At 44.3% G+C, this 20,958-nt stretch overlaps 1 protein-coding gene across 3 annotated transcripts in view; it reads right to left on the reverse strand.

The window, feature by feature from the left end:
• Positions 1-579: 579 nt before the first annotated feature.
• LOC109890579 (radixin-like) overlaps positions 580-20,958 on the reverse strand; it is a 35,929-nt gene continuing 15,550 nt past the window's right edge. For all 3 annotated transcript variants that reach the window (XM_031824310.1, XM_031824308.1, XM_031824309.1), the window contains 12 exons: positions 13,738-13,821; positions 10,912-11,007; positions 10,093-10,215; positions 9,373-9,524; positions 9,151-9,234; positions 8,873-9,019; positions 8,203-8,299; positions 7,829-7,992; positions 7,244-7,374; positions 4,424-4,677; positions 4,034-4,270; positions 580-3,858 (listed from right to left, as the gene is read on the reverse strand). In XM_031824310.1, coding sequence (XP_031680170.1) covers positions 3,694-3,858; positions 4,034-4,270; positions 4,424-4,677; positions 7,244-7,374; positions 7,829-7,992; positions 8,203-8,299; positions 8,873-9,019; positions 9,151-9,234; positions 9,373-9,524; positions 10,093-10,215; positions 10,912-11,007; positions 13,738-13,821 — 1,734 coding nt within the window. In that variant the 3' untranslated portion in view covers positions 580-3,693. The remainder of the gene's footprint in view (positions 3,859-4,033; positions 4,271-4,423; positions 4,678-7,243; positions 7,375-7,828; positions 7,993-8,202; positions 8,300-8,872; positions 9,020-9,150; positions 9,235-9,372; positions 9,525-10,092; positions 10,216-10,911; positions 11,008-13,737; positions 13,822-20,958) is intronic.

Genomic DNA, 20,958 nt, shown 5'->3' on the forward strand with positions numbered 1-20,958 from the left:
CGAGTTTGAAGTCGTCAGCTAGGTGGGACTTCCTATGGGTTAAAGAAGGATCACATAATTCCATCCAGGTCATCAGGAGGGGTCAACCAATTAATTATACTTGTGAGGAAACATTCCATCACCAACCTTGGCTTTATGCCATTTTAAAACACACTCTAGGTGGCAGTGTGCACCCTTTCCATTTGTTTGCCAACTCAGACGTAAATTGACTACAATGACACTGCCCATGGTTCCAAGCTGTTTGAGCAAGTTCAAATAAAGAAAAACACCAATTTGATATGCAACAACTCAATGGCAATTATGGTTAATTTGGCTTTACCATTCCTGATGTGATCAGATGTTAGTGGCAGCTGACCAGATAGGACACTGAGAAAATTAACATTTTCAGATCAAAAGATGAACTGCTCATTGTATGTTCTTGTTATAACCAAGCATCAAGATGGCATTAATTAAACCATGCATGAACAGTATTGCTCTAGGTTCATCTAAAGAATCACCGATCAACATAACTTTTACTGGTGTCAGAGGTACCAATCATTTAAACCAATACTATATTTGTTAAATATATAAAAAGGCAACTTCATTTTAAACTTTTATTGTGAAACCAATGGACTAAGCTCCACCCGGGCCTTTATCGTACAGAAACGCTAGTATGAACATAAGGAAAAACTGAACCACATATACATGACAGCTGGTTCCAACACAGGCATCACTGACACTGCTCTCACTGGAGGCGACACAAGCAGGCTAACAGGCTCAGCCAATGGGAAAAGCCCAACTCAATGCACCCTGCCCTAAATATGGGGGATGCTGGCATGTAGAGTAGTTCTCTTTTCACCTCCAGTGAGCTACTGATGCATGCTGGTACATAGTTTGATCTTGGAACAAGTTACAAAAATAAGTTGGAAGCACAGTTTTTTCACCTGCTATGGCAAATTCAACCCCTATATTTGGACACTCACTGGGTTAGCGAAAAGGCAGGTTTGGGTCAAGCCCCTTCAATGTCCTCCAGATTAAAACTCTGGCTTTAAGATCTCAACTTAAACCAGCTGTCTAGTGTAGCATAACAAAAAATACATTCCATCCGATTGCAAATTTTAAAAAACTGAACACTCCCGTTAATTCAAAACTGACCAGTAACATGTATCCACAATGCTGGAGTTAATTTGATTTGCAGTAAGTGAAAAGATCAAGGTCTGAAAATGTTTTTATTGGCCTGTCCTCTATTCCCACTGAACATTGAGGTGGGGGGGGTTGACCCAGGAGGCTGGGTCCCTCTAATGAGAGCGTATAAATAGGGGGGCACATTCACCTCTAACATCTGCACTGGTCTGTCTCTTCACAGTCCTAAAATGGTGGCACTCTGCCATTGAGTTTCCATCCATCCTGCTGACAGCTGTGGCAGAGAGAGAATGGTGAGCAGATCTGTCCAGCAGCAGAGGAGAAACATGGTCCTATTCTGGCCCCAGTTGGCTGTCGGCAGACATGCAGGTCCCGAGTCCAAACAGAGCTTCATGATAACCAGTCACACCAGCTCCACTACCACAGGACACAGACACCATGTCTACACAGCCTGGGTCACGGAAGTTCTCAACCTTACTACTGCACAGTATCAGAACAGTCCACTGCAGACTCACAGCCGTGTCCTCAGTGTTGGATTGGCTTGGCTTGCGTGACCTTTGATCTGTATAATTTAGGTGTAGTTACAGTTCAGAGAAACTTCAGTAACAGAAGGTAGTAACACAAAACACAAGGTAGATATCTCAGAGAGACCACCATGTAAAACTAGCTCCAAACTTAGTATCATTTTTTGATCAATTGTCTCCACTAGTGACACTTCAATGTGTCATCGCTTGAAAGTACACCTGGCATAAAATAGCACTCATTTCAGTTGAAACGTTAACCAATAAAGCTACATCGCCTCCTAGTCTGAACTTGTCAAGCCAGTCAAAACTCAATCTGTGGGAGGGGATCTGAGACCGAGTGTTTGTTTGGTCAGTCACCATGGTTACAGTATTGAGGTAGAGATCTGTTCTCTGATGAGGACTAACATTTTCATGGGTTCTTCAGCCAGAAAGAACAAGGCCTCTTCAAAAAGTCACTACTATGCAGACAGACAATACTGGCACTCTCACAGCACTTAAGCATCTCGGTCTTTTCCAGGCCTTTGTGAGCTGGTAGGCAGAGGAAACCATCTTTGGTGACTGGACATAAAACATAAGGAGTCAGCTCACAGGAGCTAAACTAACAGCTTTCGCTCTCTCTTCCTACCGGTCTCTCGCACACACACACACCTAACCAATTAGCTTATCTCCATCATACTATCAGCTTATCTCAGACCAAATGTGTTTCACAACATTATTTATCCTTGAGCACCAAATCAAATCTCACTATATTCTACAACCTTATCACGTGAAATCATTGGCTTCCCATTGGAGACCAGTCTTTCATTCATCAAGACTCACGCCTCTCCTCAAGACTGGTGTAGGCTTTGCACTGATGCTCAGAGTCAAGATGGTAGGGCCGTTCAACAAAATGACTTCCTTTTGCATCCTTTTGATATTTTAAGTAGAAATGGTGAATCAATATAGACATTTTAAAAGCCTGTTCTTTTCAAATGAAGTGCCCTTTAATATAGACCACATGGTAAATTCAATAAATCTGATTTTTATATGAATAAAGACTTAGTGGCAAAATTCAGCATTCGCCTCCGTCTTCCAAGACGATTTTAACACAGTTAACAACAATTTCTCCAGGTTTTCACCATCATTGTTAAGCAATAGTTATTTTGTTGCTTTGACGAAGACATTTCTGAAGACTTTATTTCATGTGATTAGTGATTCATTTTAAGGTTACAAAAAAACCTGGTCTCTCATTTTAAGGTCAACCCTGTTACGACAACTGAACTCTCACTTTAATATGGTGAAACTATTCCTTTCTAAATGTATTTTTCTCCAAAAGAAAACATTGAATATCTAATAGTCAAATCATAGTGTAAAAGCAGGTGAGCTGGTTCTACTCTTTTTGGCCATTTTGTGGGTCAAGCATAACACGTCAACCCTGTTACTCATAGGCTCATATCTTTCAAAACAATTCAATGTTTTGAAAATTTTCACAACATACCTGAATGGATCGATCCCCTAACACAAGCCTCTACCAGCCTCGGACCAATCTACCGTCAAAGTTAACAATGAGAACAGAGAACTTAACAAACAGGGCTTCAATAAAACGTGTTATAACCATAGATCAGAACAAAAGCAAAAAAGGTTTGAAAGTACCAGACAGCATCAATACGTTCAACTGAAGACAAGAGTCAGTAATACTAAAGCATTGCATACTAGCTTTCTGGCAAGAACAACAAAGCTTTCCATACCCCTGTTCGCTTAAAAATCTAATCTTTCCCATTTTGGTTTTTCTTGCGTCTCCACATTAGATATTTGAAAGCAAAGCACAGACACATCCTTTGCAATACAAGGAGAATACCACTTTTGGAATGGTGCAAAGCGTTGCTTGCGCCCGATTCCTGATGGAGATGCGGGCAGAGCTTTGGCAAAGTTTGAGGCGGTGGCGGCCGTGCCCTCTGGAACCTTTGTGGGTATGGGTACGGGGAAAAGGGGAGTGTAGGAGAGACAGTGCCTGTTGTTCTGGCGAAAAGCGAGACGCCAACGAACGGATGGGGGAACCCAGAACAGATCACATGGACTCAAACTCGTCGATGCGCTGCTTGGTGTTTCCCAGGCGGATCTGACGTAGGGTCTTGTACTTGTCTCTCCCGGCCTTCACGTTCTCCGCGTGAAGCATGTCATTCTGGGTCTTCATGGTATCGTCTATGGCTTCAGCCAGCTCCGAGCTCAACACCTGGGGGAGGACAGAAAGGGAGAGGGTAGAGAGAGGTGGAGAAAGGGGGGGGGGGGGGGGGGGGGGTAGAGAGAGTGTTGATTGACAGTTAACGCCATCAAGCAACTAAAGAAGGCCCTTTAAGGGGAGGTCATCAGGTCTTGGGGTTAAAGGTTAGAGGTCAGAGGGGACCGACCTGCAGCTGTTTCTTGAGGCGCTCGTTCTTCTGGGCCTCGGTGACGCGCTCCTCCTCGCTGCGCAGGTCCAGGGCACTCACGCCCTCCAGGGAGAGCTCGGCGGCATCCTCGGCGTGGTTCTCGTCCTGCTCCTCGTGCTCGCTCTCCGTGGAGCCGCCCGCTGGCGTCGACGGGATCGTCATCACAGTCTTTAGCTCCTCCTTGGTCTTCTCCAGGTCGTCCTGGGCTGAGATGGCCTGGGGAGAAGGGGAGTGCTGGCGAGTTATGGGACTTATTCAGGAAGGTGCAATGTTATAGAACATTTCAGTACAACCTACAACTTGCTGATTCTATACAGTGTAGTCTATATTGTAACCAGGACACAGTGTAGAACGTAGGGAGGTGGTTACCTTCTGCTGCCATTCAGTGGCCTCCTCTTCCTTTTTCCTCTTGGCTTCCTCCAACAGGGCTATTTTGGCGGTGAACTCGCCCAGCTCAGCGGCCAGTTGTTCCTGGTTCTTCATCTGGTCAGCGGCCTGCCTGGCCAGCTCCGCCTTGGCCTCCTCCGCTGCCTGTCTCTCCCTCTCCAGCCTCTCCGCCTCCTCCCTGGCTCTCTTCCTCTCCTGCTCCAGCTCCAGGGCCCTGCGTGTCTGCTCTTCCAACTCTGTGACCATGAACAAAATACAAAGTCCGCTAGCCCGTCTCAAAAAACAACCCTTTTCGCTGTTCGTCTTCCTCAAACCATGTCCAGCAGCACCCACAATTTTTACAATGTGACCAATGGGATGCTCGGGTCAGCCATGATCTCACAAAAATTGTGATTGACTTTAAGAACAACAACAAAACAACCTATAAACAGTGAGAGAGGACCCACACACACACACACACACAACAGTAAAAACAGTATGGAACAAAAAAAGAAAACAACATGGATGTCTCTCAACACACCACCAAGTCAGTCTATACCACTGGAACACAATGTGGATGTCTCTCTCAACACACCACCAAGTCAGTCTATACCACTGGAACACAATGTGGATGTCTCTCTCAACACACCACCAAGTCAGTCTATACCACTGGAACACAATGTGGATGTCTCTCTCAACACACCACCAAGTCAGTCTATACCACTGGAACACAATGTGGATGTCTCTCTCTCTCAACACACCACCAAGTCAGTCTATACCACTGGAACACAATGTGGATGTCTCTCTCAACACACCACCAAGTCAGTCTATACCACTGGAACACAATGTGGATGTCTCTCTCAACACACCACCAAGTCAGTCTATACCACTGGAACACAATGTGGATGTCTCTCTCAACACACCACCAAGTCAGTCTATACCACTGGAACACAATGTGGATGTCTCTCTCAACACACCACCAAGTCAGTCTATACCACTGGAACACAATGTGGATGTCTCTCTCAACACACCACCAAGTCAGTCTATACCACTGGAACACAATGTGGATGTCTCTCTCAACACACCACCAAGTCAGTCTATACCACTGGAACACAATGTGGATGTCTCTCTCAACCCACCACCAAGTCAGTCTATACCACTGGAACACAATGTGGATGTCTCTCTCAACACACCACCAAGTCAGTCTATACCACTGGAACACAATGTGGATGTCTCTCTCAACACACCACCAAGTCAGTCTATACCACTGGAACACAATGTGGATGTCTCTCTCAACCCACCACCAAGTCAGTCTATACCACTGGAACACAATGTGGATGTCTCTCTCAACACACCACCAAGTCAGTCTATACCACTGGAACACAATGTGGATGTCTCTCTCAACACACCACCAAGTCAGTCTATACCACTGGAACACAATGTGGATGTCTCTCTCAACACACCACCAAGTCAGTCTATACCACTGGAACACAATGTGGATGTCTCTCTCAACACACCACCAAGTCAGTCTATACCACTGGAACACAATGTGGATGTCTCTCTCAACACACCACCAAGTCAGTCTATACCACTGGAACACAATGTGGATGTCTCTCTCAACACACCACCAAGTCAGTCTATACCACTGGAACACAATGTGGATGTCTCTCTCAACACACCACCAAGTCAGTCTATACCACTGGAACACAATGTGGATGTCTCTCTCAACACACCACCAAGTCAGTCTATACCACTGGAACACAATGTGGATGTCTCTCTCAACCCACCACCAAGTCAGTCTATACCACTGGAACACAATGTGGATGTCTCTCTCAACACACCACCAAGTCAGTCTATACCACTGGAACACAATGTGGATGTCTCTCTCAACACACCACCAAGTCAGTCTATACCACTGGAACACAATGTGGATGTCTCAACACACCACCAAGTCAGTCTATACCACTGGAACACAATGTGGATGTCTCTCTCTCTCAACACACCACCCAAGTCTATAAGATCAGATGGTAGTGTTGGGAGGGAGGGGGTTAAAAGAAGTGTTTCTGAGTGGACGTAATGTTTACCTGGTGCTGAGAACAGTCCTATAAGTAGTAAGAGATGAGAGTTTAGTACCGCGGTGCAGTGAGGACCAGTCTAGAAGGTTAGGGTCAGGTCCCATTGGCATACTGACCGACACTGACCAACCAACAGCCCCATGTAGAGCCCACATATCAACACCACGAAAACCCTCCAGGTGACGCCAGAGACAGGTTTACCTAGCATTTACAACAGTGCAACATTTGCACCTGATATTGCCCTGGGTCAATATAGATTTGAAATACAAAGTAAATATATAATTCCCCTATGGCAAATAAGAGGTGCAGATATTGCATGAATGCTGAATGAATGTGGTATTATAGAGTGTCTACACTTGTACAGAGACAGGAGGAAAGTTAGAGGGTTGAACTTCTGGGGAGCTGTGGGAAGACAGGTGGAAAGTTAAAGGGTTGAACTTCTGGGGAGCTGTGGGAAGACAGGTGGAAAGTTAAAGGGTTGAACTTCTGGGGAGCTGTGGGAAGACAGGAGGAAAGTTAGAGGGATGAACTTCTGGGGAGCTGTGGGAAGACAGGTGGAAAGTTAAAGGGTTGAACTTCTGGGGAGCTGTGGGAAGACAGGAGGAAAGTTAAAGGGTTGAACTTCTGGGGAGCTGTGGGAAGACAGGAGGAAAGTTAAAGGGTTGAACTTCTGGGGAGCTGTGGGAAGACAGGTGGAAAGTTAAAGGGTTGAACTTCTGGGGAGCTGTGGGAAGAGGCTGACTGGTACCTTCCTGGGCCCTCATCGTCTGGTCCTCGATCAGCCTCAGTCTCTCCATCAGTTCGTCCTTCTCTCGCTCTATTCTCTCCTTCTCTTTCTCTGCGTGCTCTCGTTTCTTCTTCTCGTTCTCCAGCTGGGCTCTGTCAGGAATTGATGAAGGGATATCTCATCTATATAGGTGTGTTTTTCATCGCCACCTTAAGTGATTTTGTATCTTATTAAAGTGTACAGTAATATCCAGGGTATCAAACTAACATGTCAATGTATTGTACATGATGTCTTGTTAATGTCTGTATGTAATATCAACATTCTGGATATTATTGACTTTTATTGATATTATTGACTTTATAAAATATTCTGAAACGGTGATGTTGTTTGCTAGAAAGGTTCAAATATACAGCATACCTGCTATGGAATGTCTCTAAATAGGCTTTCATTTCTGTCAACATATAGCTATGACTATGAAAGTAAAGTAAATATCCTTGATAGCTATTTATATACAGTCTAATACTGCCCTCTAGTGGTGCTGATCCAGGGTATTGTCAGAAGGTGTGTGTCTGCGTTCGTGTGTGTCTCTATGTGCTCCTCCTGTACCTCTCCTGCTGTTTGTGGTGTTTCTCCTCTCTGGCCTGGGCCTTCATCTGTTGCACCTCGATGGTGTCAGGCTTCCTCCTCCTCATGTACAGCTCGTGGTTCCCCATACACAGAGCCAGGATCCGCTTGTTGATCCGCAACCGTGGCGCGTAGAACACAAAGTCCTACAGGGACACAGGATACCCGAATTTAGGGGAACCCGTTAGGATGGCTAGGTAGACCATGAGATTACTATGTTTGACAACAGAGAATATGATAAACTCTTTAGAGTATAATTCACTACTACTTATTAAAGTGTTCTGGAAAAGGGATCTGTGCCTTCACATCTTGTTGTTTTAGGATCTTAAAGGAAAATCAGACGAAGGGAGACTTACTGGAGCTTTCTTGTCAATGGGTTTGATGACAAACTTCTTGTCGTTGAAGGAGATGTTTCGGATCTCGCTCCAAGGGAAGCCGATCTTTGGTGTCAGTCTGGGGGGGGGGGGTCATTGATGCACACAGACAGTTTTCAATATTCAAAATTAAGTCGTATTTTGGGGTGTAAAATATTGTGCTATAAAAGCAGATGGCGATGATAGGCGAGAGACGTCCAAATCGATTGCTGTATACTATACTGATCTGTGATCAGATTTCAGTCCTGCCAATGCAAGTCTCTACTCAAGAAATTGGCACTGCATTATTGTCTACCAGCTGATCTGAGGTCAGTGTTGGGAAAGAAAGGGAATGGGTCTTACTGGCAGGACGGGAAACCATTTCAAAGCCGTGCCACAGTTGTGTCCCATCCACAAATGAGGGGAAGACCGGAAGAGTAACAGACCCCACTTACTCTCTCCTTCCCCCACCCCTCTCCTCTACTGCTAAAAGTAACATTTACTCATCCTTCTCTTTCTTTCCTTCTTGGACATCTTTCAGTCACCCCGACAATCAAACTACAATTTGTAAAGTAGAACAACTAGGCGAAATCTGATTAAACATCTGCTTATCATTACAGTAGATTTCCAATAGGCCAGCCATAGTTGATACAGCTGTAGTAGTGAGACTGACTTGTCTTCGTGTTCGTAGATGTTGAGTCCCAGGGCGTCCACTCCCAGCCACAGCTCTGTCCCCTTCTTGTTCTTGATCTCAAAGTAGTTGACTCCGTACATCTCCAGGTCCTGAGCTATCTTCAGGTACTCCATCATAGAGTCCTCTCTGGGGGAACAGCACATTGTTACGAAATGTCTCAATGTGGTGGAACCATTCAGACAAATGCATCTTCTACGAGACAAAACACCTCTCCCAATAACCCTCAAACACACACAGAGAAAGAAATCCACACAGACCTGAGCATGCCTCGGTGCTCCTCATGCCAGGTCTGTATCCGGTCCTCCCACTGCTCCTTGGTGAGCTTGTGCTGCTCCAGGACTCTACACAACACAGAACATTCCAGAGGAAATGTAAAATATAACAATACATTTAAAAACAAAACATTCCAGGATTCCTTGTTAGAATGTGGATGGTGCATGACTCCGGGATATCCCTGCTTCTGGCCAGTGGCCACTCACCTCTGTGGCAGCAGTCTGTCGTTGGTGAGGTAGCCAGGCTTGTGGCTGTCTTTGTTGTAGTCGGTGTACTTGGCCTGGACAGAGTAGGATGCCAGCAGCACGGCAGTCTCCGGGGGACAGTAGTTCTCATCGTTCAAAATGGCCTCCTTCACCTGGTCAGAGAAGCCCAAAATTAAAAAATTAAAATAAAGTAGAGGTCATGTGACCTCATCTCACCTTTCCCAGTAAGGTACTGAACTTAGGAAGAATTTGGCATCAAGAACACTTATTTAAAAAAAATAAGAGTATGTCTGTTCTTGACTGTCAATACTGATGACTTAGAATCCTAGACCAACAATGAAAAGCCCCCCCCCCCCCCCCCCCGACTGACGTGGTGTCATCACTGTGCGACAAAGACGGAAGCGTTGTTCGAATACCCATACTAACATACTGTATACTACATACTATTTGTATACTAAGATGAACTAACGGTATCCTTTCAGTTGAGTGTACCGTTGAAGCCACGCCCATTTTCTGAAGAATTACATTATGGGCCCTAAAAGCACAGAAATAGTGTCCACTGTTTGCATACTTCGTATTTTGGTGAATGTACAACATCTGGAAACTTTTGGCATACTAGAAATATATATATACTATGACCAATAAGCATACTACATTCTCAATTTATGTCACAAATATTATGGTTAGTATGAGTATTGGAACACAGCTAGTGTCAGTTACCTGCAGGAAGAAGAGTCTCTGTGTGATCTCCTGGATCAGCTCCTCAGACACGTCCTCAGGGAAGAACTTGGCCCGGAACTTAAACTGCAGAGGGTTCTCCTTCTTTACGTCCTGGGCTGTCACCTAGAGGGGACAACACCTTTAAAGCCCTGTACAGACACAACAAGACCACTAGAGGTAAGACTAGACGACTGTCAGTAGTCTGGAGTGCCTCCTATCGCCTCGTCTCCTCTCACCGACAGGGAAAAACGTGGCTGGCTAAGATGCATGCTCAGTAAGCATCAGTGTTTGACTATTGAGATACTTGGAGGATCTAGAAGCTTTACAATCTAAGCTTTATAAGCTGGGCTATAAAGCTAAATCATAGAAGTTGGTTATGAAGCCATAAAGGTATGAACAAACTTATGTTATCTAATCTTATCCTAATTAGTGATAGGATTGGACTCTTTACAGCCGCTTACGTCCCAGACTCCAGGGCCTAGAATCAGAACACTTTCCACTGGAGACAACTGTTACAATAAATCGTGCTGTAGATCACCCTGACAGAACCACACTGCTCTACGACTACTGAACTAGTTCCAACACACACACACTCCCTCTCTCGCCGTCTTTTACAGGCACTTCAGAGCAGTTTCTTTGGGGGTGGGGGGGGGGTCTTTGGCCTGAGTGCGACAGGAAGTCTGTGAAAGTGCACATTTGAGGCCCCCTGACCACAGCCTAATAACCAGCTCAAACTGACTGCCTGCTGGCAGCCGCTCTGGAAACAGAGCGTAAGAGAAGAGATAGAGAAACCAAGACAGAGAGAATGAGAGAAGACACCTTTTTATTAAGCTTCAGCCACGTGCTGTAACCCTTGCTGTCCACGTACTGCAGTCCGAAGAACCAGACCTCTCGAAGCCCCACCGTCTTCACCACCTGTTAACATCAGACAATACTCCACCATTAAACAGTTGGGAGGGTGGGATTACTGAAAAAGTCACACATTTCTCATGTGAAAAGTCCTATAGAACGCAACATGCTAGCAACCATTTGTTTCATGACAAAAGTTCAGACTTCCTGTGACTAGGATGAAAGTTAGGCTCACATGTTACTGTGTAAATAAATATACTGCAATGCAGGTTTAATTGAGAGGGGTGTTTTAGCCTCTGCCTGACTGGAGGCTCCTCGGCAGCGATGGGCCCATTGTGGCATAACTTCTCCACAGTGGGCCCTGGGCTCACCGTTAACTCTGGGAGGGTGACTAATAGCCCAGCCAGTTGACACGCGGCAACAAGCTACTTAGATCCACTCTGTCTGTTAACTGCAGAGGAGGGCAATGAGGCGGATGGCCATAACTCCTGCTGATTCCCTGGAAATGGATTGTGCGTGTGTGTGTGTGTGTGTGTGTGTGTGTACTGAGAATACAAAACACACACTGTGAAGTGTAAGAAGACAGCTGGACACACCGTCCAGGACAGTCGCCACCTGCCTGCGCGTCAATGGTCTCATTCACTACAGTTCTTCAGCCATCCTAAATGCTCTCCAGTTTCTGTTTGTGAGAAAATGCTCTGGTACTGTTGATTGTCACGGCGATATCTTTAACATGTGTTACAGAGTAGCTTTACAGGCATATAGGGACCTCAACAGGGATAGAAATTAGGCTCGGATATTACAATTAGAGGTCGACCGATTATGATTTTTCAACGCCGGTACAGATTATTGGAGGACCAAAAAAGCCGATACCGATTAAAATCGGCCGATTTATTTATTTATTTGTAATAATGACAATTACAACAATACTGAATGAACACTTATTTTAACTTAATATAATACATCAATAAAATCAATTTAGCCTCAAGTAAATAATGAAACATGTTCAATTTGGTTTAAATAATGCAAAAACAAAAAGTGTTAGAGAAGAAAGTAAAAGTGCAATATGTGCTATGTAAGAAAGCTTTCAGTTCCTTGCTCAGAACATGAGAACATATGAAAGCTGGTGGTTCCTTTTAACATGTCTTCAATATTCCCAGGTAAGAAGTTTTAGGTTGTAGTTATTATAGGAATTATAGGACTATTTCCCTCTATACCATTTGTATTTCATTAACCTTTGACTATTGGATGTTCTTATAGGCACTTTAATATTGCCAGTGTAACAGTATAGCTTCCGTCCCTCTCCTCGCTCCTCCCTGGGCTCGAACCAGCAACACAACGACAACAGCCACCATTGAAGCAGCGTTACCCATGCAGAGCAAGGGGAACAACTACTAGAAGGCTCAGATCGAGTGACGTTTGAAACGCTATTAGCGCACGCTAACTAGCTAGCCATTTCACTTCGGTTACACCAGCCTCATCTCGGGAGTTGGTAAGCTGGAAGTCATAAACAGTGCAATGCTTGACGCACAACGAAGAGCTGCTGGCAAAACACACGAAAGTGCTGTTTGAATTCATGTTTATGCTCCTGCTTCTGCCTACCACCACTCAGTCAGATACTTGTATGCTCAGTCAGATTATATGCAACGCAGGACATGCTAGATAATATCTAGTAATATCATCAACCATGTGTAGTTAACTAGTTAAGTTAAGATTAATGCTAGCTAGCAACTTACCTTGGCTTACTGCATTTGCGTAACAGGTAGTCTCCTTGTGGAGTGCAACGAGAGAGAGGCAGGTCGTTATTGCGTTGGACTAGTTAACTGTAAAGTTGCAAGATTGGCTCCCCCGAGCTGACAAGGTGAAAGTCTGCCATTCTGCCCCTAAACGAGGCAGTTAACCCACCGTTCCTAGGCCGTCATTGACAATAAGAATGTGTTCTTAACTGACTTGCCTTGTTAAATAAAAAGGTATATAAAAAAATGTAAAAGGCAAATCGGCGCCCAAAAATACAGATTTCCGATTGTTATGAAAACTTGAAATCGGCCCTAATTCATCGGCCATTCCGATTAATCGGTCGACCGCTAATTACATCATTATCATCCTCCTCCAGTGTCAGGCTGAGAAGTTGCAGAAAATAACTATCCAACAATAACGATCCCAAAAACAGTCCGTCATTCAATGACCTCCAATGCACCCTCAAAACTACTGTTTAACCATGTCATTGTTGAAATGACATCAATGTAATTAATTGGGGACATTGTCTCCACTCTCAACTCATTGAGGTGGCCCTCGTGGGACAAATCCTTTGAGTGAACCATAGGACCAGGGCAGGCCCTGGTTTTACCCCAGCTAGCTAGATGTCTATATCATATGAATATTTCAGCCAGGGACATCAATATTGCAATGGGCGTGCTGCCTCAGCATGACTTGTCAGTCACAGTAATGCTGCTCCATTATGACAGGATAACAGTAGTGATACCATGACAACAGTAACTGACTGTCAGTCACAGTAATGCTGCTCCATTATGACAGGAGAACAGTACTGATACCATGACAACAGTAACTGACTGTCAGTCACAGTAACGCTGCTCCATTATGACAGGATAACAGTACTGATGCTATAACAGTAACTGACTACACATCAATCAGGACAGTGTATATCAAAATACTCATCTTCAATGATAATACTAACAAAAAGGGAGAAATTAACCTCATCCAGGAACAAGGTAAAGCACCCACTTGATCTTATGTTTCATACTATAGGTTTTAAGTTATGTGAATTCTCTTGCTTACCTGGTCAAAGAGCTGTTTGCCAGTGGTGTTGGGCTGGATGGCAAACTCCAGCTCTGCGTCCATGGTGGTGACCCGCACATTAATCTACAAAACAAGTTTGCATGTTATTTGCCAGTTGCATGTAATTTTCCATTCACTGTACTGCTGTACTGTAGGCTGTCAACTTTTCATGCAACACCGTCACCACTGTGTGCCGTGGTCAGCGTTTCAGGATGTGTCAGATGCAGCTTTAACACATTTCAAATGGTATTGAGTCAGCCATTTTGGTGGACATGAAATTAACAAACTCAATTTCAGTTTGTTTTAGTGCAGGAGACTGAACGCTCCTCGAGGGAGCAACAAAGGCCTTCCAGCAAGACAGAGAACTGAAGGAGTGTTGTGTGTGTGTTTGAATGGGCTAATGTAGTGCCTGTGTGTGTCTTTTTGCCCTCTCAGCACTCAGTGAGTACTCCCCTTCCTAGCGGCCGCCTCCTCCTCCTCCCTGTGAGGCGGAGCAGAGGAGCGAGGCCAGCCATTGGCTGCTGCTGTCTGAGATGCACTAGGCTGGCCTGGCACCAGACCTGACACACAACTGATAGAATAGGCCTGACCCCGAGGGCATCCTCCATGACTGACACACACATTCTCCACCCCGGTTTACACACACTGGAGAGGCAGAGGGGAAAATAAAAAAAAGTGCGATATGCAGAGCGAAAGATGATGCCGAGTGGCGGCCAGCTGCACTCCAATCCAGATAGTGCAGCTGTGGGCGACTAAGGTTACAGTACCTTAGTGGCCCATTGAGAGGAGCAGCTTCCCTTGCTCACCCCGTTTCCTCTTTCTATCATGAATTACCCATGAAACCTCAGGACAGGAACACACACATTCTCTATCCCCGTTTACCCCAACACACACCATTACTTATCCAGAAAACGTGTAAATATCCAGCACAGTACTGTGACTCTCTCACAAAAACCACACTCTAGAGACTGTGCATCTGCCTCTGTCTCGCTAGCATTAATTAGCCATGAAACCTCCTGTATTCTCGTTCTGCCCCACTAACATTTCAGTATTCTCCAATGAAAGCACATGTAACTGGTGTGAACTGGCTAGCTAATTAGCGGTGGTGCGCGCTAATAACGTTTCAATCAGTGAAGTCACTCGCTCTGAGACCTTGAAGTAGTTGTTTCCCTTGCTCTGCAAGGGCCGTGGCTTTTGTGGAGCGATGAGTAATGATGCTTCAGGGGTGTCAGTTGTTAATGTGTGCAGAGGTGTCCCTGGTTCGAGCCCAGGTAGGGACGAGCAGAGGGACAGAATATATACCGTTAGACACACATGGGACCCCTCTCCACCTGCATCCTAGTACAGCACAGAAAAAGGCAAGTAGACTAGAGCTAGAACTATGATAAGAAGTTTATCTACCAAACATGGTAGATGTATATTGGGCAGACAAATCAAGTCAAATTGTATGTCACATGCAGCGAATACAACTGGTGTATGTTTTACCTTGAAATGCTTGCTTTACACGTACAAGCCCTTCAATGCTGCAGAGTTGAAAAATAATACCAAAAAACTAGAGGAATAAAATGAAATGCACAAGAATGGAGCTATATACAGGGAGTACCAGATCAACGTGGAACTATATACACAGGGAGTACCAGATCAACGTGGAACTATATACAGGGAGTACCAGATCAACGTGGAGCTATATACAGGGAGTACCAGATCAACGTGGAGCTATATACAGGGAGTACCAGATCAACGTGGAGCTATATACAGGGAGTACCAGATCAACGTGGAGCTATATACAGGGAGTACCAGATCAACGTGGAGCTATATACAGGGAGTACCAGACCAACGTGGAGCTATATACAGGGAGTACCAGACCAACGTGGAGCTATATACAGGGAGTACCAGACCAACGTGGAGCTATATACAGGAAGTACCAGATCAACGTGGAGCTATATACAGGAAGTACCAGTACCAGATCAATGTGGAGCTATAAACAGGAAGTACCAGATCAATGTGGAGCTATATACAGGAAGTACCAGTACCAGATCAATGTGGAGCTATATACAGGGAGTACCAGTACCAGATCAATGTGGAGCTATATACAGGGAGTACCAGTACCAGATCAACATGGAGCTATATACAGGGTGTACCAGTACCAGATCAATGTGGAGCTATAAACAGGAAGTACCAGATCAATGTGGAGCTATATACAGGAAGTACCAGTACCAGATCAATGTGGAGCTATATACAGGGAGTACCAGTACCAGATCAATGTGGAGCTATATACAGGAAGTAGCAGATCAACGTGGAGCTATATACAGGAAGTACCAGTACCAGATCAACATGGAGCTATATACAGGGAGTACCAGTACCAGATCAACATGGAGCTATATACAGGGAGTACCAGATCAACGTGGAGCTATATACAGGGAGTACCAGTACCAGATCAATGTGGAGCTATACAGTGCCTTGCGAAAGTATTCGGCCCCCTTGAACTTTGCGACCTTTTGCCACATTTCAGGCTTCAAACATAAAGATATAAAACTGTATTTTTTTGTTAAGAATCAACAACAAGTGGGACACAATCATGAAGTGGAACGACATTTATTGGATATTTCAAACTTTAACAAATCAAACTGAACAATTGGGCGAGCAAAATTATTCAGCCCCCTTAAGTTAATACTTTGTAGCGCCACCTTTTGCTGCGATTACAGCTGATTACAGCGATTACAGATATGTCTCTATCAGTTTTGCACATCGAGAGACCAAATTTTTTTCCCATTCCTCCTTGAAAAACAGCTTGAGCTCAGTGAGGTTGGATGGAGAGCATTTGTGAACAGCAGATTTCAGTTCTTTCCACAGATTCTCGATTGAATTCAGGTCTGGACTTTGACTTGGCCATTCTAACACCTGGATATGTTTATTTTTGAACCATTCCATTGTAGATTTTGCTTTATGTTTTGGATCATTGTCTTGTTGGAGGACAAATCTCCATCCCAGTCTCAGGTCTTTTGCAGACTCCATCAGGTTTTCTTCCAGAATGGTCCTGTATTTGGCTCCATCCATCTTCCCATCAATTTTAACCATTTTCCCTGTCCCTGCTGAAGAAAAGCAGGCCCAAACCATGATGCTGCTGCCACCACCATGTTTGACAGTGGGGATGGTGTGTTCAGGGTGATGAGCTGTGTTGCTTTTACGCCAAACATAACGTTTTGCATTGTTGCCAAAAAGTTCAATTTTGGTTTCATCTGACCAGAGCACCTTCTTCCACATGTTTGGTGTGTCTCCCAGGTGGCTTGTGGCAAACTTTAAACGACACTTTTTATGGATATCTTTAAGAAATGGCTTTCTTCTTGCCACTCTTCCATAAAGGCCAGATTTGTGCAATATACGACTGATTGTTGTCCTATGGACAGAGTCTCCCACCTCAGCTGTAGATCTCTGCAGTTCATCCAGAGTGATCATGGGCCTCTTGGCTGCATCTCTGATCAGTCTTCTCCTTGTATGAGCTGAAAGTTTAGAGGGATGGCCAGGTCTTGGTAGATTTGCAGTGGTCTGATACTCCTTCCATTTCAATATTATCGCTTGCACAGTGCTCCTTGGGATGTTTAAAGCTTGGGAAATCTTGTTGTATCCAAATCCGGCTTTAAACTTCTTCACAACAGTATCTCGGACCTGCCCGGTGTGTTCCTTGTTCTTCATGATGCTTTCTGCGCTTTTAACAGACCTCTGAGACTATCACAGTGCAGGTGCATTTATACGGAGACTTGATTACACACAGGTGGATTGTATTTATCATCATTAGTCATTTAGGTCAACATTGGATCATTCAGAGATCCTCACTGAACTTCTGGAGAGAGTTTGCTGCACTGAAAGTAAAGGGGCTGAATAATTTTGCACGCCCAATTTTTCAGTTTTTGATTTGTTAAAAAAAGTGTTGAAATATCCAATAAATGTCGTTCCACTTCATGATTGTGTCCCACTTGTTGATTCTTCACAAAAAAATACAGTTTTATATCTTTATGTTTGAAGCCTGAAATGTGGCAAAAGGTCGCAAAGTTCAAGGGGGCTGAATACTTTCGCAAGGCACTGTATACAGGAAGTACCAGTACCAGCTCAATGTGGCGCTATATACAGGAAGTACCAGTACCAGCTCAACGTGCAGAAGTACGAGATGAGGTAGATACAGTAAAGTGACTAGATATGAGGATAGATAGATAAAAGAACAGCAGCAGCAAATATGTAAATGTGTGTGCCAGTACAGTGCCTTCAGAAAAGTACTCAGACCGTTTGACCTTTTCCACAATGTTCTGTTAGTTTTACTCAAAAATGTATTTTAAAAAGTTATCAAATCTACACAAAATACCCCATAATGACAAAGCAAAAATAGGTAATAATCTTTTGCTAATTTATAATAAAAAAATATTAACCTGTAAAATGACATAAAAATAATAAACTGATTTCACATTTACATAAGCATTCAGATCCTGGACTTTGTTGAAGCACCTTTGGCAGCGATTACAGCATTGAGACTTCTTGGGTATGACGCTACAAGCTTGGCACACCTATATTTGGGGAGTTTCTCCCATCCTTCCATGCAGATTCTCTCAAGCCCTGTCAGGGTGGATGAGGAGCGTTGCTGCACAGCTATTTTCAGGTCTCTCCAGAGATGTTCGATCGGGTTCAAGTCCGGGCTCTGGCTGGGTCACTCAAGGACATTGAGACGTGTCCCTAAGCCACTCCTGCATCGTCTTGGCTGTGTGCTTAGAGTTGGTGTGCTGTTGGAAGCTGAACCTTCGCCCCAGTCGGAAGGCCTGAGAGCTCTAGAGCAGGTTTTCATTAACGATCTCTCTGTACTTTGCTCCGTTCATCTTTGCCTTGATCCTGACTAGTCTCCCAGTCCCTGCCGCTGAAAAACATCCCCACAACATGATGCTGCTACCACCATGCTTCACCGTAAGAATGGTGCCAGGTTTCCTCCAGATGTGACACTTGGCATTCAGGCCAAAGATTTCAATCTTGGTTTCATCAGACCAGAGAATCTTGTTTCTCATGGTCAGAGTCCTTTAGGTGCCATTTGGCAAACTCCAAGCGGGCTGTCATGTGCCTTTTACTGAGGAGTGGCTTTTGTCTGGCCACTCTACCATAAATGCCTGATTGGTGGAGTGCTGCAGAGATGGTTGTCCTTCTGGTTCTCATCTCCACAGAGGAACTCTGGAGCTCTGTCATAAGGTTCTTGGTCACTTCCCTGACCAAGGTCCTTCTCCCCAGATTGCTCAGTTTGGCCGGGCAGACAGCTCTAGGAAGAGTCTTGGTGGTTCTAAACTTCTTCCATTTAAGGAGGATGGAGACCACTGTGTTCTTGGGGACCTTCAATGCTGCAGCAATGTTTTGGTACCCTACCCCAGATCGGTGCCTCGACACAATCCTGTCTCAGAGCTCTGCGGACAATTCCTTCGACCCCATGGCTTGGTTTTTGCTCTGACATGCATGGTCAACTGTGGGACCTTATATAGACAGGTGTGTGCCTTTCCAAATAATGTAAAATCAATTGAATTTACAACAAGTTGTAAATTCAATCAAGTTGTAGAAACATCAAGGATGATCAATGGAAACAGGATGCACCGGAGCTCAATATCGAGTCTCATAGAAAAGGGTCTGAATACTTACGTAAACATATGTGTTTATTTTAGAAATTTACTAACATTCCTAAAAACCTGTTTTCACTAGTGGTTAGAGCATTGGACTAGTAACCGAAAGGTTGCAAGTTCAAATCCCCGAGCTGACAAGGTACAAATCTGTCATTCTGTCCCTGAACAGGCAGTTAACCCACTGTTCCTAGGCTGTCATTGAAAATAAGAATTTGTTCTTACCTGACTTAAACTAGTTAAATAAAAGGTCAAATAAAATAGAAAAATTATAGGGTGTGTAAATTGCTTTTAAATGGAATCCATTTTAGAATAAGGCTAAAACATAACAAAATGTGGAAAAAGTCAAGGAGTCTGAATACTTTCCTAGGCACTGTACATGCTTGATTTTCATATCAACATTTCACTGTATGTGTTCGTGCCGGTATGCATGTGTAGTGTACACTCATTGGCCAGTACACCCCCGTTCACGAAAATGGATCACTCCTCCAGACAGTGAGTCACTTCACTGTGACTTGCTATATAAAGCAGGCACACAGACATCCAGTTACTGTTCCTTTGAACGTTAGAATGGGCAAAACGAGTGACCAAAACGACATTAGGCTTTTCACGCAGGAAAGTGAGTGAATTGATACCAATTCAGCAACAACGTTTCCGACACCTTGCAGAATTCATACCAAAGAAGACAGGCTGTTCTGGGGGGGGGGTCCGAGCCAGTACTAGATGGGTGTACCTAATAAACTGAGTATATGTGTGTGGGCGTGTCAATGTGTGAGTGAGTATAGTGTGTTAACACTCTCTTCCCTGCTGTGTGCATCTGTGGACTAAGTCCTTAGTGATGTGGTTGCCAAGGAACTTGAAGCTCTCAACCCGCCCCACTACAGCCCCGTCAACGTGGATGGGGGCGTAATCCTCACTTTCAGCTCCTTGGTCTTACGGATGTTGACAATTAAAGTCAGAAGTTTACATGCACTTAGGTTGGAATCATTAAAACTCATTTTTCATCCACTCCACAAACTTCTTGTTAACAAACTATAGTTTGGACATCTACTTTGTGCATGACAAGTAATTTTTCCAACAATTGTTTACAGACAGATTATTTCACTTATAATTCACTGTGTCACAATTCCAGTGGGTCAGAAGTTTACATACAGTATGTTGACTGTGCCTTTAAACAGCTCGGAAAATTCAGAAAATGATGTCATGGCTTTAGAAGCATCTGATAGGCAATTTACCTTGAATTGAATTGTACCTGTTAATGTGTTTCAAAGCCTACCTTCAAACTCCGTGCCTCTTTGCTTGACATCATGGGAAAATCTAAAGAAATCAGCAAAGACCCCGGAAAAAAAATTTGTAGACCTCCACAAGTCTGGTTCATCCTTGGAAGCAATTTCCAAATGCCTGAAGGTACCATGTTCAACTGTACAAACAATAGTACGCAAGTATAAAAACCATGGGACCACGCAGCCGTCATACCGCTCAGGAAGGAGATGCGTTCTGTCTCCTAGAGATGAACGTACTTTGGTGCAAAAAGTGCAAATCTGTCCCAGAACAACAGCAAAGGACCTTGTGAAGATGCTGG

Source organism: Oncorhynchus kisutch, linkage group LG5, assembly GCF_002021735.2.
Source record: "Oncorhynchus kisutch isolate 150728-3 linkage group LG5, Okis_V2, whole genome shotgun sequence".
Classification (NCBI taxonomy): Eukaryota; Metazoa; Chordata; class Actinopteri; order Salmoniformes; family Salmonidae; genus Oncorhynchus; species Oncorhynchus kisutch.